Raw genomic sequence first — 24,081 nt, 5'->3', positions numbered from 1 at the left:
TCGTTCAGGGAGATGCTTTGCCCCAGAAGAGTTAAGGAAAGCTAAAACATCCAGAGATAATCCAGTTCTAGTAAAGAAAACAGACACTATGGAAGAGGTAGAGGAGTTCTTGAGGAAAATGAAGGTATAAGATTATTCCATCCTGGAGCAATTCAGAAAGACGTCTGCTCAGATTTCCTTGCTATCATTGCTGATCCATTCAGACAAGTATCGTCGGGCACTGATGAATTCTGAACGAAGCTCATGTCCCCGACAAAATTTCAGTAAACCATCTGGAAAAGATCGCCAACAAAATATTTGAGGTGAACATGGTCACCTTCTCTGATGACGAGTTGCCTGTAGAAGGTACTGAACACAATAAAGTTCTCTATCTTAAGGTAAAATATGAAGATTCTGTGGTCACCTGGGTATTAGTTGACAATGGTTCCACTACAAACATCTGCCCTCTCTCTACACTGAACACGTTAAAAGTTGATGATGAGAGGATTCACAAAAATAGCATATGCGATCGGGGCTTTGATGGTGGAGAAAAAGACTCGGTTGGTGATATAGTGCTTGAATTGACAATAGGACCAGTGGAATTCACCATGGAGTTCCAGGTGCTAGACGTAGCCATCTCTTACAATTTGCTGTTAGGTCGACTTTGGATTCATGCTGCCAAAGCAGTCCCATCCACTTTGCACCAGATAGTCAAGTTCGAGTGGGATAGGTACGAGATCATCGTACATAGTGAGGAGAATTTGTGGGCTCACGGTGATGCCCCCGTCCCATTCATCGAGGCTGAAGATGACAAAGGGCCTTGGGTCTATCAAGTTTTTGAAACAGTGCCGGTCGAGAAGGTTCCAGAAGGAAAATGTATTCCAACTCCAAAGATAACCTCTGCATCCATCATGGTGGCCTATGAAATGCTGAAAAATGGTGTTGTGCGAGGTAAAGGTCTGGGTGCATCCTTACAGGGTATCATACAGCCAGTGTCCCTCCATGAGAAATTGGGTACATTCGATCTTGGATTCAAACCCACACCGGCAGATGTGAAAATAGTTAAAAAGTTAAAATAGAAGGTGACGACACTTCCGAAGCTTATTCTGCCTCTCTCCAGGTCTTTTGTCAAGCCTGTTGCCAGGAAACGTCCAGTGACGATAGTTCCAAGTTCTGTGGTTGACATTGATGAAGAGTTAATAGAAAGGTTCTAGAGGTTGTTTGATGATATGAACATGGTGGAAGTTGGAGAAGGTTCTAACAAAGCGGACGTGCAGTTCATCGGGCCGAATATAAAGCTTAACAATTGGAAGGCTACTCCTTTCCCCACTCGGAAGGAGTCTTGGTAGTTTGTTTTATTTTCCTTTCTATCTGGGTCATTCCAGGGTTGTGGCCTAGATTTTTATTTTTCGCTTGTTGATGTACAAACCCTGTTATCCTTTATTTTAATGAAATGCAATTTCCCTTTTCCGTCATTCCTGATAGTTCTTATTTTTGTTTTCTTTTCTTCTTTGTACAGTTCTTTTTATGCTAGTTTCAATGACATGACATGCATGAGGAATCTTCAGCCAAGTCTTAAAAGTCAATCTAATTCTGAAATAATAATCCAAGAAATAGAGTGTGATGATGAATCAGAACATGATAAGGATGAGACCTTTGAAGAGATTAGTAAGGAACTAAATCATTTTGAAGAAAAACCCAAGCCTAATCTGAATGAAACGGAAGCAATCAATCTAAGGGATCCTGATAATGTCAGTGAAACTAAGATAAGTGTCCATCTTGAACCGCAAATCAGGAAAGAAATAATTAAAGCATTGTTTGAATATAAGGATATTTTTGCATGGTCGTATGATGACATGCCAGGCTTGAGTACCGATCTGGTAGTCCATAAATTGCCAGTTGATCCAGCATTCCCTCCTGTCAAGCAGAAGGTGAGAAAATTCAAAACTGACATTAGTGTGAAGATTAAAGAAGAGGTCACAAAGCAGCTTGATACAAATGTCATTCGAGTCACACGGTATCCCACGTGGTTATCTAATGTTGTGCCTGTGCCAAAAAAAGATGGTAAGACCAGAGTATGTGTTGATTACCGTGACCTCAATAAGGCAAGTCCAAAGGACAATTTCCCACTGCCAAATATCCACATTTTAATTAACAATTGTGCCAAGCAAGAGATTGGGTATTTTGTGGACTGCTATGCGGGGTATCATAAGATTTTAATGGATGAGGAAGATGCGGAAATAACGACATTTATCACGCTGTGGGGAACATACTACTACCGGGTTATGCCATTCAGTTTGAAAAACGTTGGGGCCATTTACATGAGGGAAATGACTACCATATTCCATGACATTATACACAAGGAGATTGAGTTTTACGTGAATGATGTGATCATAAAATTCAGGAAGCAGTTTGACCACGTCAGACACTTGAGAAAGTTGTTTTAGAGGCTCTGTAGGTACAATCTTAAGCTCAATCCTGCAAAGTGCGCATTTGGTGTTCCATCTGGGAAACTGTTGGGGTTCATAGTCAGTCGGCGAAGCATTGAGTTGGATCCATCAAAGATCAAAGCTATCCAGGAACTACCACCACCAAAGAACAAGATCGAGGTGATGAGTCTGTTAGGGAGGCTGAACTACATCAGCAGGTTTATTGCTCAGCTAACGACAACTTGTGAGCCCATCTTTAAGCTGCTAAAGAAGGATGTCGTGGTCAAATGGACTGATGAGTGCCAGGAAGCATTTTATAAGATCAAAGAGTAATTGTCGAATCCACCGGTGTTGGTCCTGCCGGAACCAGAGAGACCTTTGATTCTTTATTTGACAGTCCTGGATAATTCATTTGGATGTGTATTGGTTCAGAATGACATCACTGGCAGGAAAGAGCAGGCCATCTATTATCTCAGCAAGAAGTTCATATCTTATGAGGTTAAGTATACTCCTCTTGAGAGAACATGTTGCGCCCTTACTTGGGTAGCTCAGAAATTGAAGCATTATGTGTCGTCCTACACTACTTACCTCATCTCTCGCCTGGATCCCCTAAAGTATATCTTTCAGAAGCCCATGCCCACAGGAAGGCTCGCAAAGTGGCAGATCTTGCTCACAGAGTTTGACATCATATATGTGACTCAGGCGGCGATGAAAGCCCAAGATTTGACCGATCACTTGGCCGAGAACCCAGTGGATGAAGAATATGAACCTTTGAAGATTTACTTTCCCGATGAAGAGGTAACACATATTGACGAAGTCGAGAAGGACGAAAAGCTCGGTTGGAAACTATTTTTTGATGGAGCTGCTAATATGAAAAGTGTTAGGATAGGAGCTGTACTCATTTCTGAAATAGGGCACCACTACCCTATCACAGCTCAACTTTGTTTCTATTGCACCAATAACATGGCCAAGTATGAAGCCTGCATTTTGGGTTTAAGGTTGGCTATGGACATGAGAGTCCAGGAAGTGCTGGTTCTGGGAGATTCAGATCTGTTAGTGCATCAGATACAAGGAGAATGAGAGACCCGAGATTTGAAACTCATACCATATCTACAATGTCTGCAGGATCTCTGTCAGCGGATCAAATCTATAGAGTTCAGGCATATCCCTAGGATCCACAATGAGTTTGCTGACGCTTTGGCTAATCTGGCATCGATGTTACATCATCCAGATAAGGCTTATGTTGACCTTTTGCATATTCGGGTCTGCGATCAGCATGCTTACTGTATCATGGTGGAAGAAGAACTTTACGGTGAGCCTTAGTTCCACGATATCAGGGTGTACATCAGGTCGGGGGTATATCTGGTACAAGCCACAGGGGATCAAAAGAGAACAATTCGACGTTTGGCAAGTGGATTTTTCTTCAGTGGAGGAATTTTGTACAAAAGAACTCCAGATCTGGGATTGTTAAGATGCATAGATGCTAGACAAGCCACTACTAACATGGCCGAAGTGTATTCCAGAGTATGCGGATCGTATATGAGTGGGTATGTTCTGGCAAAGAAAATCCTCCGAGTAGGTTATTATTGGCTTACCATGGAGCGGTAGTGTATCAGTTTTGTGTGCAAGTGTCATCAATGCCAGTACACAAAGATTTGATTCATTCTCCGCCATCTGAATTACACACAATGTCAATACCTTGGCCCTTTGTTGCTTGGGGAATGGATGTCATCGGACCAATTGAGCCAACAGCATCCATTGGGCACAGGTTCATTGTGGTGGTCGTTGCCTATTTCACTAAGTGGGTTGAAGCTAAAACTTTCAAATCCGTGACCAAGAAGGCAGTGGTCGATTTTGTTCATTCAAATATCATTTGTCGGTTCGGAATCCCAAAGATGATCATCATAGATAATGGTGCTAATCTTAATAGTCATCTTATGAAAGAGGTATGTCAACAGTTTAAGATTATGCATCACAATTCGACCCCATACCGCTCCAAGGAGAATGGAGCAGTCGAGGAATCCAACAAAAACATAAAGAAGATACTTCGGAAAATGGTGCAAGGTTCCAGGAAATGGCATGAAAAGTTGCCCTTTGAATTGTTGGGTTATCGCACTACTATTCGCACTTCAGTAGGTGCAACTCCTTATTTGTTGGTATACAGCACTAAAGCAGTGATACTTGCAGAAGTTGAAATTCCAACCTTTCGGATTGTTGCTGAAGCCGAAAGTGATGATGATGAGTGGGTCAAATCCCGTCTCGAATAATTGAGTTTGATTGATGAGAAAACATTGGTAGCAGTGTGTCATGGCCAGTTGTATCAAAAGATAATGGCAAGAGCATAGAACAAGAAGGTGCGTCCGCGGAAATTTGAAGTGGGTCAGCAAGTATTGAAACACATCCTTCCATATCAGGCTGAAGCGAAGGGCAAGTTTACCCTAAATTCGCAGGGTTCGTTCATTGTAACACTAGTGTTGTCCAATGATGCTTTATATTTAACAGACATAGAAGGCAAATGTGTAGATATAACTATCAATTCTGACGCAGTTAAAAGATATTATGTATGATTTCTCTGGTTTGTCCAATTGTTATTTGTACTTGGCATATTTTGAAGATTGGAATGACGATGTCATTTTATTCTGTTATCTAAACACTTTATCCTTTGTTATTCCTTTTGAGTCTTATTTATTTCTTTTCGTACCCCTCTTTTGGAATCAGTAGCAAAATTCAGAAACACGAACGCGAAGGGTAAGTAAAGAAGAAAAGAGGAAAGAGAAGAGAAAAGATAAAGAAAAGAATGGAAAAAGTGAAAAAGAGAAAAAGAAAAGAAGAAGAAAAAGAAAAAAAAGAGGAGAAAAGAAAAGAAAAAAAAGAGAGAGAGAAAGAAAAGAAAAGAAGGAAGTAACAACAACAAAGCAATTCCTATGTCATGAAATACGTTTGACCTGATTCCTTTTAAGGATACATAGGCAGCCTCACAGTTCGGTCCCATTAAATAAAACTCAAAAGTCCCCAAGCCAAAACTGGGGCAGAAAGTTGTGGTTGTTGTAAGAAATATAATTCCAAAAGTTGTAATTTTGAACTCATTCAAGTTGTTTTGAGCCTTTTTGATACCCTTTCTTTCTAACCCTATCCAAAAGCTCGCATTACGGTCAAAAGAAAGAACTTCCGATCAGTCTTCGAGAGATGCCAAGTCGAGCTAGTAGAGGTGTGATTCATATCAGGGGCAACACTCTGATCTAAGCAAAAAAAATGAGAGAGTCTTATTGGTGAAAACCCTCTCGGGCATCGTAAGGCCATTGAAAGCTGAGAGAAATTAAAAATGAGAGAGTCTTATTGGTGAAAACCCTTCAGGGCACCGCAAGCCGAACAAGGTTGTTTACTTTGCAAAGGAATCAAATTATGGGAACCCCGGGCACAAACTGTAAAGACTAAAAGAGGATTGACTGAATGGACTAGGCTGATTAATTCAAAATGTATGCCATGATCATTGATTCCAGCAGCCTCACTCAGATAAGTCCCTTTTCCTTTTCTTCCTCAAATAGTCCTTCCGTTTTATTTTTCTTCTCTATTTATAATCCTCGAAGTCATTGCATTTCATTTACTTTAGGTTTATTTCTCTAAGGCTTTTCCAATGTCAGCCTTGTTTAAGCAAATAAGAAAGGACTTCAAAGCTTACTACCAACTTCCAAAATTGCACAAAGCAAAGTGTGGTCATAGCTTACCAGAAATAGCATGATGCGAAAGTGAAAAATAAGGTGTTAATGAAAGTTCAAGCGGTCGAGTGGTTTGTGAACTTTGTGGAAGATACAGAGGTTCAAATTGGAAGGACAGAAATGTAAAACAACGGGTCAAGTGTAGAGCATTCAAGGTTCTGTGGTTGAAATTCAGTCAGAAAGGCAATCAATTCTTGGCCAGTTCAAGGCAGCCAGTCAAAGCAAAGCACGACAGCAAAAGGGCCACCCTCAGCAAGAATGTCGCAAACTAGCCACCACATTTTCAAACTGATAAGATTTTTCTTTAATTGAAACAGGGGCAGGAGATTTTGTTTGTTTCGGAGAAACCCTCCGTAAGGAAAGCAAGTGCCAGACAGGCTCGGCAGTAAGTGCCAGTACCCTCTTAGATAATAGGATTTAGTAAGTTTTGAGGCCCTCGTAGATAACAAAGTCTGACGAGAGGTCTACTTTTGGGAAATGTAATTTGGCATTTAAGTTTTCACTTAAATGAGGCTTGGTTTGAATTTTTTAGGATAAAGGAATTTATTTTGATAACAAGAATCGGTTAACACTCACAGATGTTCCCAATACTAAACTGGAGAAGGAAAATTTCTTTTGTTTTGTCTGTTTTGTTGAAATCAAGTGCCTACCTGAAGAACAAGGGAAGACAGCACGAGTTTCAAGAATACAAAGCAGTTAATATTTTGGCAATCAGGCACCCACCTGGAGGAACAAGGGAGGATAGTTCAAAGGAAAAGCAGTTTCAGATGAGTCAATTCGAGTTTGACAATCAGGCACCCACTTGGAGAACAAAGGGAAAGAGCAGTTTCAGATGAGCTAGTTCGAGTTCGGCAATCAGGCACCCACCTGGAGAACAAAAGGGAAAACAATTCAAGTCTCAGAGGAAAGGAAGATAATTCAAATGTTGGTAATCAGGTGCCCACCTGGAGAACAAAGGGAAGAAGTTCAAGTTTCGAGGGAAAACAGTTTAAGTGTTGGAAATCAAGCGTCCACCTAGAGAACAAAGGGAAAGAAATTCAAGTACCAGAGGAAAAGAAGATAATTCAAATGTTGGTAATCAGGCGCCCACTTGGAGAACAAAGGGAAGTTGTTCAAGTTTCGAGGAAAAATAGTGCAGATATTGGTAATCAAGTATCCACCTGGAGAACAAAGGGAAAGCAGCAATCTTCAAAAGAAGTCAACAACCAGGAGCCCACCTAGAGAACAAAGGGAAACCGTTCAAGTCTCAAGGAAAAACAGTGCAAATGTTGGTAATCAAGCACCCACCTGGAGAACAAAGGGAAAGCAACAATGTTCAAAGGAAGACGGTTCAAGTTCAGCAATCAGGAGCCCACCTGGAGAACAAAGGGAAACAGTTCAAGTCTCGAGGAAAAACAACACAAATGTTGTTAATCAGGCACCCACCTGGAGAACAAAGGGAAAGCAGTAATGTTCAAAGGAAAACGGTTAAAGTTCAGCAATCAGGAGCCCACCTAGAGAACAAAGTGAAATAGTTCAAGTCTCAAGGAAAAATAGTGCAAATGTTGGTAATCAGGCACCCACCTAGAGAACAAAGGGAAAGCAGCAATGTTCAAAGGAAGACGGTTCAAGTTCAGCAATCAGGCGCCCACCTGGAGAACAAAGGGAAAGCAATTCAAGTTTCAGGAAAAGGAGGACAATTCAAATGTTGGTAATCAGGCGCCTACCTGGAGAACAAAGGGAAATCAGTTCAATGTTCAAGGAGAAAACAGGTCAAGGTCAGCCATCAGGCGCCCACTTGGAGAACAAGGAGAGCAGTTCAAGCTTCGAAAGAATGCAGTTCAAATGTTGGCAATCAGGCGCTGCCTGGAGAATAAGGGAATTCACTTCAGAATGCAATTCAAGGCAGCAACAAAGGAATCTCACCTGGAGAGTACAAGTCAACAGAGCAGCAGAAACTGCAAGATCAAGTTTGAAGAAGTGTAGATAGGTTTCTTGTAATTCATAGATCATAGTTTTTAGTCTAGCTTCTTTTGTCTTGGTGTAATAAGGAGTTCAGCAAGCAGTAGCAGCAACAGTGGAATCACAGCTTCCTGGTAGTCCCAGCTACCGAAACTTCCCGAACTACACTGACCTGATTCCTTTATAGTCAAGGATATGTAGGCAACCTCAGAAGCAGGGTGCGGTCAAATCTTTCAAAAATGCTTCCCACGGAGTATTCAAACGGGCAAAAATAGTTCGTATCCGCTCACTTTATCTTTGCACGAAAACTCTTCATGTTGCCGAGCAAAGAGGAGCAGCTGTGAGCACGTGATTTTTGCCCTATATGAATTACTCCTATAAAATTCAAGAAAATAAAATTTTTCCATTATCTGCAATTTTATAGGATTTTGTGACAACTTGTGCTAATTGTTTGCGTTTCTGTGCATGTTTATTTTTGTTAAAAATCATGAAAAGCTAAAAATACCATGTATTGCATTTAGGTCATTTTATATATTTTAAAGGTTAATTAGTAAATTAGTTGCTTCATTAAAATTGAAAATCACAAAAAAATTGGCTTACTTTTGCATTTTTAGCCTTTTAGCTTTAAATTAGTAATTTTCTCTTTTATTTTAGGAGTAATTAATTTTTATAGTAGATGATTAGCTTAATTTTATAGATTAGATCAACTTATAATTTAATTTGGAATTTTAATTAATTATAGAAAAGAAAAAAAAAGAAAACAATAGAACAAAAGAAAAGGGAAAGGGAATTTGTTCTTAAAACCCAATTTGGGCCAAGACCCAAACAATTCCTAGACCGATCCCCCCCCCAAACCCATTCCCTCTGACCCTGCCTAACCCGATCCAGCCCCATATTAAACAAAACAACATCGTTTCCCTCTTAGAATCCTAGTCGTTGATCTCCATTGATCAAACGGTTGGGAACTAAGGCTCCTTTTGATATTTAATTGTCAGAACTAAAGGCTCCTCCATTACACTTCCCCTTCATTCCTCATCTTTATGCTCAGAGACTGAAAACCCTAGTCGCCGCCCTAAAGTTCCCCACCATCTCCACCCCAAATTTAGACCCTAGATTCCCCGTCACCTCCTTTCTCACAATATCCAAACCATATCCTTCTAATCCATCCCAAATGGTTCAGATTTTAGATCTAAAATCAAAACCCTAAAGCCCCAAATCCACCCTGACCCGGATTTGTGGCATGCAAGGTTATGATTCAAGCCTTCAAGTTTCAGGGCTGATTTAACGTGAAATTGGTATTGGTCATTTGTTCTTAACAAAGAACATGTGACTAACATTAGTTTTGGGTTTAAATCGGAGCAATCGGAGTTTCTTTAAGTCAATCACTAGGTATTTTCTCTTATTTTTTCCTCTACCTATTTCTGTGATTTCTCCTTCTATTTTCTTTCCTTTTCTTCCACCTTTCTTTAATCGGTTTCTTCATGTTTCTCTTCTTATGACCGAAAAAGTAATGAAGAAATTAGGGCAGCCCTAATTCCTGGAGTAATGGAGTATTCTAATGTTAGCCAATACCTCATCTCCTTCTCCTTGGTTTCTTATTATATATTTTTCTTTGTTTGTTTTTCCGACTTCCTTCTTCAATTTTTAAACCTCTGATCATCTAAATTATTGGGTTATTTATGTGCTCCATGTATTGGTTTGTTATCCAGTTTGTGTGAATCAAATCAGGCATTCTTCATGATTAGGATAAGTTCTTAAGTTTAGGGCAATCATAAGGTAGACTGTTTTCATTTTTGGTTGTTGTTTAAATTATCTAATTATTAATACATTTTCAGCACGTTTTGGTTCAAGGTCAGTCACAGTTTGTATTTTTTTTAATTTTAATCTTGTTTGTTAAATCAGTTTCATAAGGTTTCACTTTGAAAATCCTTTATATTTCATTGCTTGAGTCTCTTTTGGGTTGCTGGCCCATTCCTGTTTGGACAAGAGAGGCATGTAGTTTTCCTTTGGGTTTTGGTTCAGCATTGAAGAGTAAATTACAAGGGTGTCAAGGGTGTTTTGGGTATTTGAGGGTAGGGAATACTTTTTGTTGTAGGAAACTTCTAGAGGATAAGGATAGGCTGACTTGCAGGCTAAGAAACAAAAGTTTTCAAATATTTTTAAAGGGTTAAAAAGGGTAAAATAACCAATAATTAAAGGGGTAAAAGGAAAAATGGTTAGCTAGACTAGGGCTGCCTTAGGATTGTCTATATAAGAGCCTTTTTCTCGCATTTTCAGCTGTCATTGACACCCTGAAAAATACAAAAGTTTCTGCATCGTTTTTGACTTAAAATTGCTGGAAATTGCTCTTTGGTTTGCACCATTAGGGAGAACGTAAAATTTTCTCAAGGAATTTCTGACTTGCCTAGGGTTAAAATTGGTCTAAGGGAGCTGAATATTGTTGTGTTTGATCTGCTGATGCACTTACTCTGTTGCTACTGCTGAAATCTTCATCTTCTTTGGTTTATTTTGATATCCAGGTACCTCTTTGGACCTTATTGATATGTGAAGCTCAAATCTGAATCATATCGGAGATGTAAACTTTAGTTTGGATGAGTATCAGTTTATGTTATTAAAAACCTATTCCTTGTTTTGCCTTAAATTATGTTTTACTACATGATTCAATGTATTTATTCATGCCATGGACTATACAATTCATCTTGGGGTTTTATTTGGATATTCGTTTGTCATTTTTGTTTCAGCTTGGTTTAAACTCATTCTGTCGAGTATTTGGGGTTGGACTGTTATAATATGGTTTTAATTTAGATGAAGAACTTTCCTGGTTAGGTTTTGTTTGGATTTGTTCAAGCTAGTAGTGATGTTCAGTCTGAAATTGACTCTTATCGTGACTTGCCTGTTTTGGATTTTGGTTTTAGTATCTGAAAAAATTTAGGAACTACTGTTGCATTGTAATATTTAGTTTAAATGTATGGAGTATTCCATTGTTAGAATTACTATGAGTTCAACATCTGCTAGTAGTAGTTTCGATTTTTAATGCATATGGCCTGAGGATTCATTGAGTGTCTAGTGTTCTAATGTTCTGTAGTTTGAATTTAAATTAGATGGTAAATATCTCTTTTTTGATTTGATGAAATTAGTTTAGTTTAGTGTATATGAGTATTTGGGTTGTTCAAAGTGTAACAGATGCTTGAAGGGTTGCAAGAACAAAAATGTTGAACCACATCCCTTAAGCGGCCAGGCCTATTAAATGGCCAAAGTAAGACTGCCTGGCCCATATCAGGCTTGTGTATCTCAGGCCTCTTTCCCAAAGGCCCAACTCTCTTATCATTCTTCAGTAATTTGGCCGTCTGATTTCAACGACCAAGGAATTTGTACGCCGGCTCATTTCCTTGAAATAACCCATTGCCCAATTTGTTCACAACTAATAATCCCTTTTAAGTTCAAACCATTGCAAATGCAGGTGTCTTTCGGCCTAGTTAAAAAATGACTCTTAAAGAATAGAATGAGGTGTGCCATTTAACTATATCACCTATGGACCTCACAAAATACTTTTATTAGTTATTAATAATGAATATTCATAGAAAAGCCTTTAGGCGCGTTTAAAATATAATTGTGATTATGCACACGTTCTCGTGACTGGTAATTACGATTCTAAAAATCAAATCGGAGGTCGTGCAACTTCGATCAAACTTGTTTCGTAATAATAAAATTGTTCTCAATATAGTCCGAGGTGTGTCATCCACATTTAATCATACATGCCCCTCATATTAATTTAGATATGAAAAGGGACAAATATTCGTAGTTTTCTTTAGGCACGTTTAATACACTATTGTGGTTGTGGATACGTTCGCGTGACATGATTACGATTTCTAAAAACAAAATCGGAGTATGCATTCGCGCAACTTCGGCCGAATTTTCTTAATAATAATAAAGCGTTATTAATTGTGGACACGTTCGCTTGACATGATTTTTGACGCACCAAATAAACGGGTACACGTACGTGTGACCCGTTTCAAGATAATTTTCTTAATTAAAAGCGGTTAAGAGATAAAAGTACATAGGTTTAAAAATAAGTAATTAGACAATTTAATAAGCCAAGTATGATCAAAGCGACCGTGCTAGAATTACGGAACTCGGGAATGCCTAACACCTTCTCCCTGGTTATCAGAATTCCTTACCCGGATTTCTGTGTTCGCAGACCGTAAATAGAGTCAAACTTCCTTGATTCGGGATTTTAAACCGATGACTTGGGACACCATAAACTATCCCACGTGATGACTCTGATTTTAAATAAACTAATCCCGTTTCGATTGTCACTTAAATTGGAAAAAACTCCATTAGACCCTTCCGGGGTAAAAGAAGGATGTGTGACAATAGCAAAGGCACCCAACTATGCCTATAGCACTCAAAAGGTCACTCAACTAGATTTCTCAAACTTTTAATTGCCAAATACCTATTTTACCCCATAAATTATCAATTCTTTTCTTCTTTTATCCTTTTTTGCATCTTTTATAATATACATTATATATTCTTGAAAATTATGCTCAATTATATTATTATTCCGACATTATATATGCTAAAAAATAATTTTTTTTATTTTTAATTTTATAGATAAAACCTATTTGTTCTATAGGTAAGTCCATAATGTATATAAAAAAGAGAAAAAATCATAATATTAAAAAAAATAAGTAGAAGAAGAAGATAAAATTGATAATTTAGAGGGTAAAATAGGTATTTGATAATCAAAAGTTTGAGAAATTTGGCTGAGCGACCTTCTGAATGCTATAGTCATAATTAAATGACTTTTTTTATTACAAATAAAATAAAAGTGACTTTACTTGATAATTTTAAATAGTTGAGTGACCATTTAACTTATATTTATTAAGTAATCTTTTAACTTATATTTATCCATTGAGTCAGTTATTGAGTTGGGGATATTTACTAAGATGTCGTTTGGTTAATTATAAGAATTAGGTATAACAATCTCGTGATAGAATATGAGATTACTTTATTTCGTATTTGGTTGAAATTTTTTTTTTGTTATAAGCAATTCTGAAATTATTTATACCACAATTGTATGCATCTAGGGGGTAACAATCCCAAGAATACTAGTCCTGGGATAAAACGACAAAAATAACAAATATGTCCTTCTCCCCAAGTTTTTAAGAAAATCAAAGTTAAAATTGAAAATAAAAATTTATCCAAGTTTATCTAAGTTTTTAAGAAAATCAAAGTTTATCTTGAAAAATTTATCCAAATTTATCATATATTACGTTGTCAGTCCAATGAATTATCTGCAAATAAAAGTATATTCACCAAATAATCTCATGATTAGTTAATCCTCTTATTATAATTTCGATGTTATAATTGTTCACAAACCAAACGACCTTTAATAATTCAAAGGCCCTTACATTTTCAAAAAGTACACAAAGTTAATTGTTATTTCTTGAGAATCGGGCGTAAGGTGTAAAACGCCAAATTCAGATGGGGTCAAACAAACTTTTTAAGAAATAGTTTTTATTTTATTTTTTTGAAGATCATTTTAACAGTTTTTTTGGTGGATAGCTGTCATTAAATTCTCTTCAAATAAAATTGGATCTCAAACAATAACTATTAGAATTTCATGTGCTCAACATAACCTCATTCGATTGTCTCATACTTTTGTTTCCTAAAAATATAGCATAAGTTGAGACGTTGTGATATAACTGTTCGTAAACTGTATTTATAAAATAATTCTGGAAAATATAAATGAACATAAACAGAAATAAACAACAAAATAACAGAAAAACCAATTCGAGCTTACTGAATTCACAGTGTTTCCTTAAGGAATTTAATCCCCTCCTATTACCCAAGGTTATGGATTATTTCCTCCCACGATAGAACGAATTACACACTGGTGTAGTGGTTACTTTAAACCCAGTGTTTCAGCGAACACAAAGTTCGGTAGGAAATCACACTTACTGATGCTTTGTTTGATGTTTAAACTATTCAGAAGAAGGAGAAGAAACTCAGAAAATCGTATGGAAATTCTGAGCAGAATAACCTTGTATTTATAGCCATAATTGGGCTGAAATTTGAAGAGGTGCAGCTCTTCAGAATGGCTATTTATGCAAAACGGCCACAACATAAATGCCATTACATAAATGACTATTTACACAACAATAAAGAGGAAAAATTGAAGAGGGTAGTTAATTTTCTGTTACCAAAATAGAAAAATGGATTGGAGGATTTAATATTAATATTTATTTTAATATTAATATTCTGTTATTAAAAGAAATATTTAATAACATTTCTGTTAATATTTTATTATTAACAAATAAATTTGGTCCAAAAGGTTAATCAATCAATCGATCATTTGACCAAATCCAAATCCAAATCAAATCCGAAGTCGAAGATGAGCCGAGCGAGCGATGACGACGACGGCGCGAGGCTTGCCTTCTTCTCAACTCTTTAAGAGTTAGAAGAAGAGCAATTGCTTATATACTCATAAAAACCTCTTCCTCTTCCAATATGGGACAATGTCCCTTTCCCAAGGAGGGAAGCTTAAAAGTTCACTCAAAAATTTCATTTTCCTCCATTTCCCATTCACCCTTTTTATGTATTTAATATGCTAAATACATAAAAACCCAACAGTCCCCCACATGAATAGGGAATGACTATATCACGGAAGTATGCATGAAATACTGTGTGATTCACAAGAAAGGATTAATTGCATCTAGATAAGTAGGTTTCCCTTTGAACTTTCCGTAGTGAACTTATGTCGGATATACTCGATCAATCGGTAGCTTTGATATCTTTGAACCGTCGAACTTTAGTGTATACCTAAACAACCACAAGTCACACAACCAACCCTTAACCGTCTTTAGTTCTCATTATTGTGTTTGTTTCAGCCATGAACACTGCCTGGTTTCATAAGTGCGTAGAGAACTGACCTTACAAAGTTCTCCTTAAAGCAGATAACACTTCACACTTACATAGGTGATTCCTAAACGTGTCATCCCGTAGATACACTATTTAATATATCCCGTATCAAATTTAGAAATCATTAAAAAACCTTAATGCTTTATCATTGGTACTGAACATTGTCTCATCACGAGAATGGACCAAAAATTTAGTTGACAATGTTGAACCGTCATTAATGACTTTGTTTGATCTCCTTAAACCTAGATCTTGGGATCTGCAGTCTTTTAGGTAGAGTTACCGCCACTATGACTTGTTCTCGGCCACATTCCCATTTCCCTTGATGATTTCTCAACTACCTCTCTACTTAGGTAGGCCTTTTGTAAGTGGATCCGACATATTATCACTTGACTTTACATAATCAATCGTGATAATTCCTCTAGAGAGTAATTGTCTAACGGTTTTATGTCTTCTTCGTATATGACGAGATTTACTGTTATACATAATGCTCCTAGCCCTTCCAATTGCCGCTTGACTATCGCAATGTATGCATATTGGTGCCAACGGTTTGGGCCAAAATGGAAAATCTTCTAAGAAATTCCGAAGCCATTCAGCTTCTTCACCAGCTTTATCTAAGGCTATGAATTCAGCCTCCATTGTAGAGCGGGCAATACAAGTTTGTTTGGATGACTTCCAATATATCACTCCTCCACCAATAGTGAATACATATCCACTTGTGGACTTGGAATCAGTTGATCAGGTGATCCAATTTGCATCACACTATCCCTCATTGACCGTAAGATACTTACTGTAGTGCAAAGCAAAGTCCTGGGTATGTACTAAATACCCCAAAACGCGTTTCATGGCCATCCAATGAGATTGACCTGGATTAATCGTATATCAACTCAATTTACTTATAGCACAAGCTATATCTGGTCGTGTACAATTCATGATGTACATTAAGCAACCCAACACACCAGCATAATCCAATTGTGATATGCTTTGGCCTTTGTTCTTTGCTAATGCAAGATTCACGTCAATTGGAGTCTTTGCAACTTTAAAGCCCAAGTGCTTGAATTTTTCATGTACTATCTTAATATAATGAGATTGTGACAATGCTAGACCTTAAGAAGTCTTATGGATCTTAATTCCCGGAATTAAATCAGCAACTCCCAAGTCTTTCATATCAAACATGCTAGTTAGCATACGCTTAGTAGCATTTATGTTGGCAATGTCATTACTCATTATGAGCATATCATCCACATATAAGCAAACAATGACTATGTAATTTGGAACATTTTAATGTACACACATTTATCACATTCATTTATCTTAAATCCATTTGTCAACATTGTTTGGTCAAATTTCGCATGCCATTGTTTGGGTGCTTTTTTTTAATCCGTAAAGGGACTTAACAAGTCTACAGACCTACTTTTCTTTACCTGGAACCACAAACACTTCAGGTTGTTCCATGTATATTTCTTCCTCCAACTCTCCATTTAAGAAGGCCGCCTTAACATCCATTTGATGAATTTCAAGACCGTAAACTGCAGCTAACGCTACTAACGTTCGTATGGATGTAATTCTTGTAACTGGAGAGTATGTATCAAAATAGTCAAGACCTTCTCGTTGTCTATACCCTTTGACCACAAGTCTTGCCTTATATTTGTCAATAGTTCCATCATCTTTTATTTTCCTCTTAAAGATCCATTTAGAACCCAACGATTTATTTCCAGGAGGAAGATCAACCAATTCCCATATATGGTTGTTCAATATGGATTCTATTTCACTATTGACTGCCTCTTTTCATAACAATGATTCCGAAGAAGATATAACTTCTTTAAATATTTGAGGCTCATTTTCCAATAAGAAAGTTACAAAATCTGGTCCAAATGAAGTAGACGTTCTTCGATGTTTACTACGTCTAGGATCCTCCTGGTTAAGTGCACTTTCTTTTGTTTCTTTCCGAGGTCATTTAGATCCTTCACCAATCGACTCACATTCCTTTTTATATAGATATATATTTTCAAAGAACTCAGCATTATCTGATTCTATAACCGTATTATTATGAATCTTGGGATTTTCTGATTTATGAACCAGAAATCGATATGCTTTACTATTAATCGCATATCCTATGAAAACACAATCAATAGTTTTCGGTCCTATTTTTATCCTTTTGGGTTTAGGAACTTGCACTTTTGCCAAACACCCCCACACTTTAAAATATTTCAAGTTGGGCTTCCTTCCTTTTTATTTTTCATATGGAATGGATTGTATTTTGCTATGGGGTACTCGATTTAGTATTCGGCTAGCCGTAAGAACGGTTTCCCCCCACAAGTTCTGTGGCAAACCAGAAGTTATCAATAATGCGTTCATCATCTCCTTTAATGAACGATTCTTTCTTTCTGCATTCCCATTGGATTGGGGCGTGTAAGGGGTCGTAGTTTGATGAATAATTTCATATTTTAAACATATTTGTTCAAAAGCAGATTCATATTCACCACCCCTATCACTTCTTATTATAGCAATATCGAGTACTATCGTCAATAAAAGTTATGAAATATTTCTTTCCACCGCGAGATGGTATTGTCTTCATGTCACAAATATCTGTGTGAATTAAGTCTAAAGGATTTGAATTCCTTTCAACTGACTTATAAGGATGTTTAACATACTTAGATTCCACACATACTTGACATTTTGATTTGTCACATTCAAACTTAGTTAATACTTCCAAATTAATAATTTTCCGCAGGGGTTTATAATTAACATGACCCCAACGTATATGCCATAATTCATTTGACTCAAGTAAGTAAGAGGAAGCTGAAATTTTATTATTATTTTAAACAACCATTACATTCAGCTTGAAAAGGCCCTCAGTGAGGTAACCTTTTCCTACAAACATCTCGTTCTTACTTATTACAACCTTATCGGATACAAATACACATTTAAAACCATCCATAACAAGAAGTCCAGTAGAGACTAAATTTTTCCTAATCTCGGGAACATGAAGGACGTTGTCCAAAGTCACCACTTTGCCGGAAGTCATTTTGAGAAATATCTTCCCACATCCTTCAATATCTCTTTTTTGATTTGATGAAATTGGTTTAGTTTAGTGTATATGAGTGTTTGGGCTGTTCAAAGTGTAACAAATGTTTGAAGGGTTGCAAGAACGAAAATTTTGAACCACATCCCTTAAGCGGCCAGGCCTATTAAATGGCCCAAGTAAGACTACCTGGCCCAAATCAGGCTTGTGTGTCTCATGCCTCTTTCCCCGAGGCCCAACTCTCTTATCATTCTTCAGTAATTTGGCCGTCTGATTTCAACGACCAAGGAATTTGTACGCCGGCTCATTTCCTTGAAATAACCCATTGCCCAATTTGTTCACAACTAATAATCCCTTTTAAGTTCAAACCATTGCAAATGCAGGTGTCTTTGGGCCTAGTTAAAAAATGACTCTTAAAGAATAGAATGAGGTGTGCCATTTAACTATATCACCTATGGCCCTCACAAAATACTTTTATTAGTTATTAATAATGAATATTCGTAGAAAAGCCTTTAGGCGCCTTTAAAATATAATTGTGATTATGCACACGTTCTCGTGACTAGTAATTACGATTCTAAAAATCAAATCGGAGGTCGTGCAACTTCGATCAGACTTGTTTCGTAATAATAAAATTGTTCTCAATATAGTCCGAGGTGTGCCATCCACCTTTAATCATACATGGCCCTCGTATTAATTTAGATATGAAAAAGGACAAATGTTCGTAGTTTGCTTTAGGCACGTTTAATACACTATTGTTGTTGTGGACACGTTCGCGTGACATGATTACGATTTCTAAAAACAAAACCGGAGTATGCATTCGCGCAACTTCGGTCGAATTTTCTTAATAATAATAAAGCATTATTAATTGTGGACACGTTCGCGTAACATGATTTTTGACGCACCAAATAAGTGGGTACACTTACGCGTGACCCGTTTCAAGATAATTTTCTTAATTAAAAGCGGTTAAGAGGTAAAAGTGCATAGGTTTAAAAATAAGTAATTAGACAATTTAATAAGCCAAGTGTGATCAAAGTGATCGTGCTAGAACCACGGAACTCGGGAATGCCTAACACCTTCTCCCGGGTTAACAGAATTCTTTACCCGGATTTCTTTGTTCGCAGACCGTAAATAAAGTCAAACTTCCTCGATTCGGAATTTTATATCGGTGACCTTGGACACCATAAACTATCCCAAGTGGCGACTCTGATTTTAAATAAAATAATCTCATTTCGATGTTCACTTAAATTGAAAAAAACTCTCGTATACCCTTCCAGGGTAGAAAAAGGAGGTGTGACAACAACAAAGGCACCCAACTATGCCTATAGTACTCAGAAGGTCACTCAACTAGATTTCTCAAACTTTTAATTGCCAAATACCTATTTACCCCGTAAATTATCAATATTTTTCTTCTTTTATCTTTTTTTTTGCATCTTTTATAATATACATTATATATTCTTGAAAATTATGCTCAATTATATTATTATTACGACATTATATATGCTAAAAAATTATTTTTTATTTTTAATTTTATAGATAAAACCTATTTGGTTTGTAGGTAAGTCCATAATGTATATAAAAAAAGAGAAAAAATCATAATATTAAAAAAAAAATAAGCAGAAGAAGAAGATAAAATTGATAATTTAGAGGGTAAAATAGGTATTTGACAATCAAAAGTTTGAGAAATCTGGCTGAGCGACCTTCTGAATGCTATAGTCATAGTTAAATGACTTTTCTATTACAAATAAAATAAAAATGACTTTACTTGGTAATTTTAAATAGTTGAGTGACCATTTAACTTATATTTATTAAGTAATCTTTTAACTTATATTTATCAATTGAGTCAGCTATTGAGTTGGGGATATTTACTAAGATGTCGTTTGGTTAATTATAAGAATTAGGTATAATAATCTTGTGATAGAATATGAGATTACTTTATTTCGTATTTGGTTGAAGTTTTTTTGTTATAAGCAATTATGAAATTATTTATACCACAATCGTATGCGTCCAGGGGGTAACAATCCCAAGATTACTAGTCCTGGGATAAAACGACAAAAATAACAAATAAGTCCTTCTCCCCAAGTTTTTAAGAAAATCAAAGTTAAAATTAAAAATAAAAATTTGTCCAAGTTTATCTAGTATAAAATCAAACACAAATTTCATATATTACATTTTCAATCCAATGAATTATCTGCAAATAAAAGTATATTCACTAAATAATCTCATGATTAGTTAATCAAAGTATATTCACTAAATAATCTCATGATTAGTTAATCTTCTTTTTATAATTTCGATGTTATAATTGTTCACATACCAAACGACCTTTAATAATTCAAAGCCCCTTAAATTTTCAAAAAGTACACGAAGTTAATTGTTATTTCTTGAGAATTGGGCGTAAGGTGTAAAACGCCAAATTCATATGGGGTCAAACAAACTTTTTAATAAATAGTTTTTATTTTATTTTTTTTTGAAGATCATTTTAACTGTTTTTTTTTTGTGGATAGCCGTCATTAAGTTCTCTTCAAATAACGTTGGATCTCAAACAATAACTATTAGAATTTCATGTGCTCAACATAACCTCATTCGATTGTCCCATACTTTTGTTTCCTAAAAATATAGTATAAGTTGAGACGCTGTGATATAACTGTTAGTAAACTGTATTTGTAAAATAATTCTAGAAAATATAAATAAACATAAAAAGAATTGAACAACGAAATAATAGAAAAATCAATTCGAGCCCATTGAATTTACAGTATTTCCTTAAGGAATTTAATCCCCTCCTAGTACCCAAGGTTATGGATTATTTCCTCCCAGAGTAGAACAAATTATACACTGGTGTAGTGGTACTTCAAACCCTAATGTTTCAACGAACACAAAGTTCAGTAGCGAATCACATTTACTGTTGCTTTGTTTGATGTTTAAACTATGCAGAAGAAGGAGAAGAAACTTAGAAAATCGTAAGGAAATTCTGAGAGAATAGCCTTGTATTTATAGCCATGTTGGGCTGAAATCTGAAGAGGTGCAACTCTTCAGAATGACTGTTTATGCAAAACGGCTGCAGCATAAATGCCATTACATAAATGGCTATTTACTCAACAATAAAGAGGGAAAATAAAGGAGGAAAATTGAAGAGGGTAGTTAATTTTCTGTTACCAAAACAGAAAAACGGATTGGAGGATTTAATATTAATATTTATTTTAATATTAATATTCTGTTATTGAAAGAAATATTTAATAACATTTATGTTAATATTTTACTATTAACAAATAAATTTGGTCCAAAAAGTTAATCAATCAATCATTTGGCAAAATCCGAATCCGAAGCCGAAGCCGAGCCGAGCGAGCGACGACGACGATGGCGCGAGGCTTGCCTTCTTCTCAACTCTTTAAGAGCTAGAAGAATAGCAATTGGTTATATACCCATAAAAAACCTCTTCCTCTTCCAATATGGGACAATGTCCCTTTGCTAAGGGGGGGGGAACTTAAAATTTCACTCAAAAATTTCATTTCCCTCTATTTCCTATTCACCCTCTTTTATGTATTTAATATATTAAATATATAAAAATCCAACAATCCCCCACATGAATGGGAAATGGCTATATCACGGAAGTATGCATGAAAAACTGTGTGATTCGCAAGCAAGAATTAATTGCATCTGGATAAGCAGGTTTCCCTTTGAACTCTCCGTAGTGAACTTATGTCGGATATACTCAATAAATCAATAGATTTTATATCTTTGAACCGTTGAACTTTGGTGTATACCTAGACAACCACAAGTCACACAACCAACCCTTAACCGTCTTTGGTTCTCATTGTTGTATTCGTTTCATCCATGAACACCGCCTGGTTTCATAAGTGCATAAAGAACTGGCCTTACAAATTTCTCCTTGACACGGCTAACACTTCACACTTACATAGGTGATTCCTAAATGTGCCATCCCGTAGATACACAATTTGATATACCCCATATCAAATTTAGAAATTATTAAAAACCTTAAAGCTTTATCCTTGGTACTGACATTGTCTCATCACGAGAATGGACAATAAGTTTAGTTGACAATATTAAACCGTCATTAATGACTTCGTTTGATATCCTTGAACCTAGATCTTCGGATCTCCAGTCTTCTAGGTAGAGTTACTACCACTATGACTTGTTCTCGGCCACAGTCCGATTCCCCTTGATGATTTCTCAACTACCTCTCTAGTTAGGCCTTTTGTAAGTGGATCCGACACATTATCACTTGACTTTACATAATTGTCACGACCCTAAACCCGGACCCGGTCGTGATGGTGCCTCTCGTGAAGACAAGGCCGGCCAATTAAACCCAATTCACTTTTTAAATAGTTAAACAACATAAAAGCAGTCTAAAACATGATAAAGTAGCAGATAATATCAATAAAGTGCGATAGTACAAGCCAACACAGCCCTAACCGGGGTGTCACAAGTCACGATCATCTCACAACACTGAATACTCAAATGTAACTACAGAGTTTAACGCTAAACTAAGGTCATAAGGAAAAGAGATCGGGAGGAGCTCCGGGCTGCGAACGCCAACAACTACCTAAAGACTCTTCGAGATCTGCCTGAAGTGGAATGAATCAGCACTCGTGAGCGGGACCAGCTATGCCTGAATCTGCACACAGGGTGCAGGGAGTAAAGTGAGTACTCCAACTCAGTGAGTAACAAATGTAAATAACGACTGAAAGTAAGAAAACACGTAAGGTACAAGGCATTCTATAATGAAGAAGTAAAATCATTTAAAAGCAATAAACTAGTGAAAGTTAAGTAAAATCCTTTTTCAACAAGAAAACAGATAATTGAGAAGCAGTTAAGGTAAAGTAAACAAATAGAAGTTTGCCCTTCGGTCATAGTATTAACAAATCCTCCCCTCGGGCAATAACTCAGAACAGTACTAGCCCCTTGGGCTTAATCTCACATCACAATGGGTACCCGCGCTCACTGGTGGTGTGCAGACTCCTGGAGGGGCCTTTTACGGCCCAAACGCAATATCAAGTCATCTCGTGGCATCATCACTAGGCCCTCGGCCTCATATCAAACAAGGCACATCGTGGCATACATATCTCAGGCCCTCGGCCTCATAATCAGTACCAAATGTTTCCTCACAACATAGGCCCTCGGCCTCATAATCAGTATCGAACCGGCTAAATCTTTAGCTCGCGATGCCTTTGCCCCTCGAATCGGCCTCCACGCGCGTCGAATCTATCCAAAATCAGAACGCGGACATCAAAATATGCTACGGGAATGAAGCCCAAGCGAAAACAATCAATTAATGACACAAATCCAGAAATTACCAAGACACGACCCCCAGGCCCACGTTTCGAAATTCAGAAATTTTTACACCAATAGATTCCTTATCTCCCCATGAGTTCATACTTATCAAAATCCATTCACAAATGACCCTTCAAATCCCAAATGTTTGGTATCCAATTTCAAGCCCTAGTTCTTCAATTTTAGGCTTAGATTCCATGATTTTCCAGGTGGAATTCATATAGTAATCGAGTTTTTAGTCCAAAATGCTTACCTCCAAACGTTTCCCCTTGAATCCCTTTTCAATCTCCTTCAAATATCTCCAAAAATGACCAACTATGGAGGAAATAAGCCCCAAAATTGTGGACAAGAAGGGTTTAAAAACCTTCTGCCCAGGCCCAATTTCCTTCTTCGCGAATGCGGTCAAAGCCTCGCGTTCACGAAGCACAAAAATTCCGCTGATCAAAACTCTCTGTCGCGAACGCAACCCTACCATCGCGAACCAATGCTTCAGTCTCTCAAACCTACGCGAACGCGACAATGCCTCTCGCGAACGCGATGAATACTAACCCGGACCTTCGCGAACGCGGGAGTCCCCTTCGCGGATGCGAAGGCCAAACCTGACACCTCCCTTCCTGACCTTTCGCGAATGCGAGGGTCCACTCTTGAACACGAAGACCAAAATACCTGCAACTGCTGGAACTCAAAATCTACAACTTTCTTAACTTCATAATGATCCGTTCAACCCCTCGAAACTCACCCGAGGCCCCCGGGACCTCAACCAAAGGCACCAACCTAACCCAAAGCC

General features: G+C 37.1%; 1 protein-coding gene across 1 annotated transcript; it reads left to right on the top strand.

Moving 5' to 3' along the window:
- Positions 1-308: 308 nt before the first annotated feature.
- Positions 309-3,488, top strand: LOC138882846 (uncharacterized). Its single transcript, XM_070163482.1, has 3 exons — positions 309-1,031; positions 1,548-2,399; positions 2,841-3,488. The coding sequence occupies exons 1-3, from the start codon at positions 309-311 to the stop codon at positions 3,486-3,488; spliced, it is 2,223 nt and encodes a 740-aa protein (XP_070019583.1).
- Positions 3,489-24,081: the final 20,593 nt, after the last annotated feature.

The sequence above is a fragment of the Nicotiana sylvestris genome, chromosome 12 (assembly GCF_000393655.2).
Source record: "Nicotiana sylvestris chromosome 12, ASM39365v2, whole genome shotgun sequence".
In the NCBI taxonomy this organism is placed as follows: domain Eukaryota; kingdom Viridiplantae; phylum Streptophyta; class Magnoliopsida; order Solanales; family Solanaceae; genus Nicotiana; species Nicotiana sylvestris.
This window is presented reverse-complemented; position numbering and strand designations above follow the sequence as displayed.

Bases quoted from the DNA above. Each gene is read 5' to 3' on its own strand.
- LOC138882846 (XM_070163482.1), top strand. From the start codon at position 309: ATGGTCACCTTCTCTGATGACGAGTTGCCTGTAGAAGGTACTGAACAC. The intron at 1,032-1,547 runs GTGAAAATAGTT...AGGAATCTTCAG, and splicing joins TCAAACCCACACCGGCAGAT to CCAAGTCTTAAAAGTCAATC. The intron at 2,400-2,840 runs GTCAGACACTTG...GTATTGGTTCAG, and splicing joins TCAGGAAGCAGTTTGACCAC to AATGACATCACTGGCAGGAA.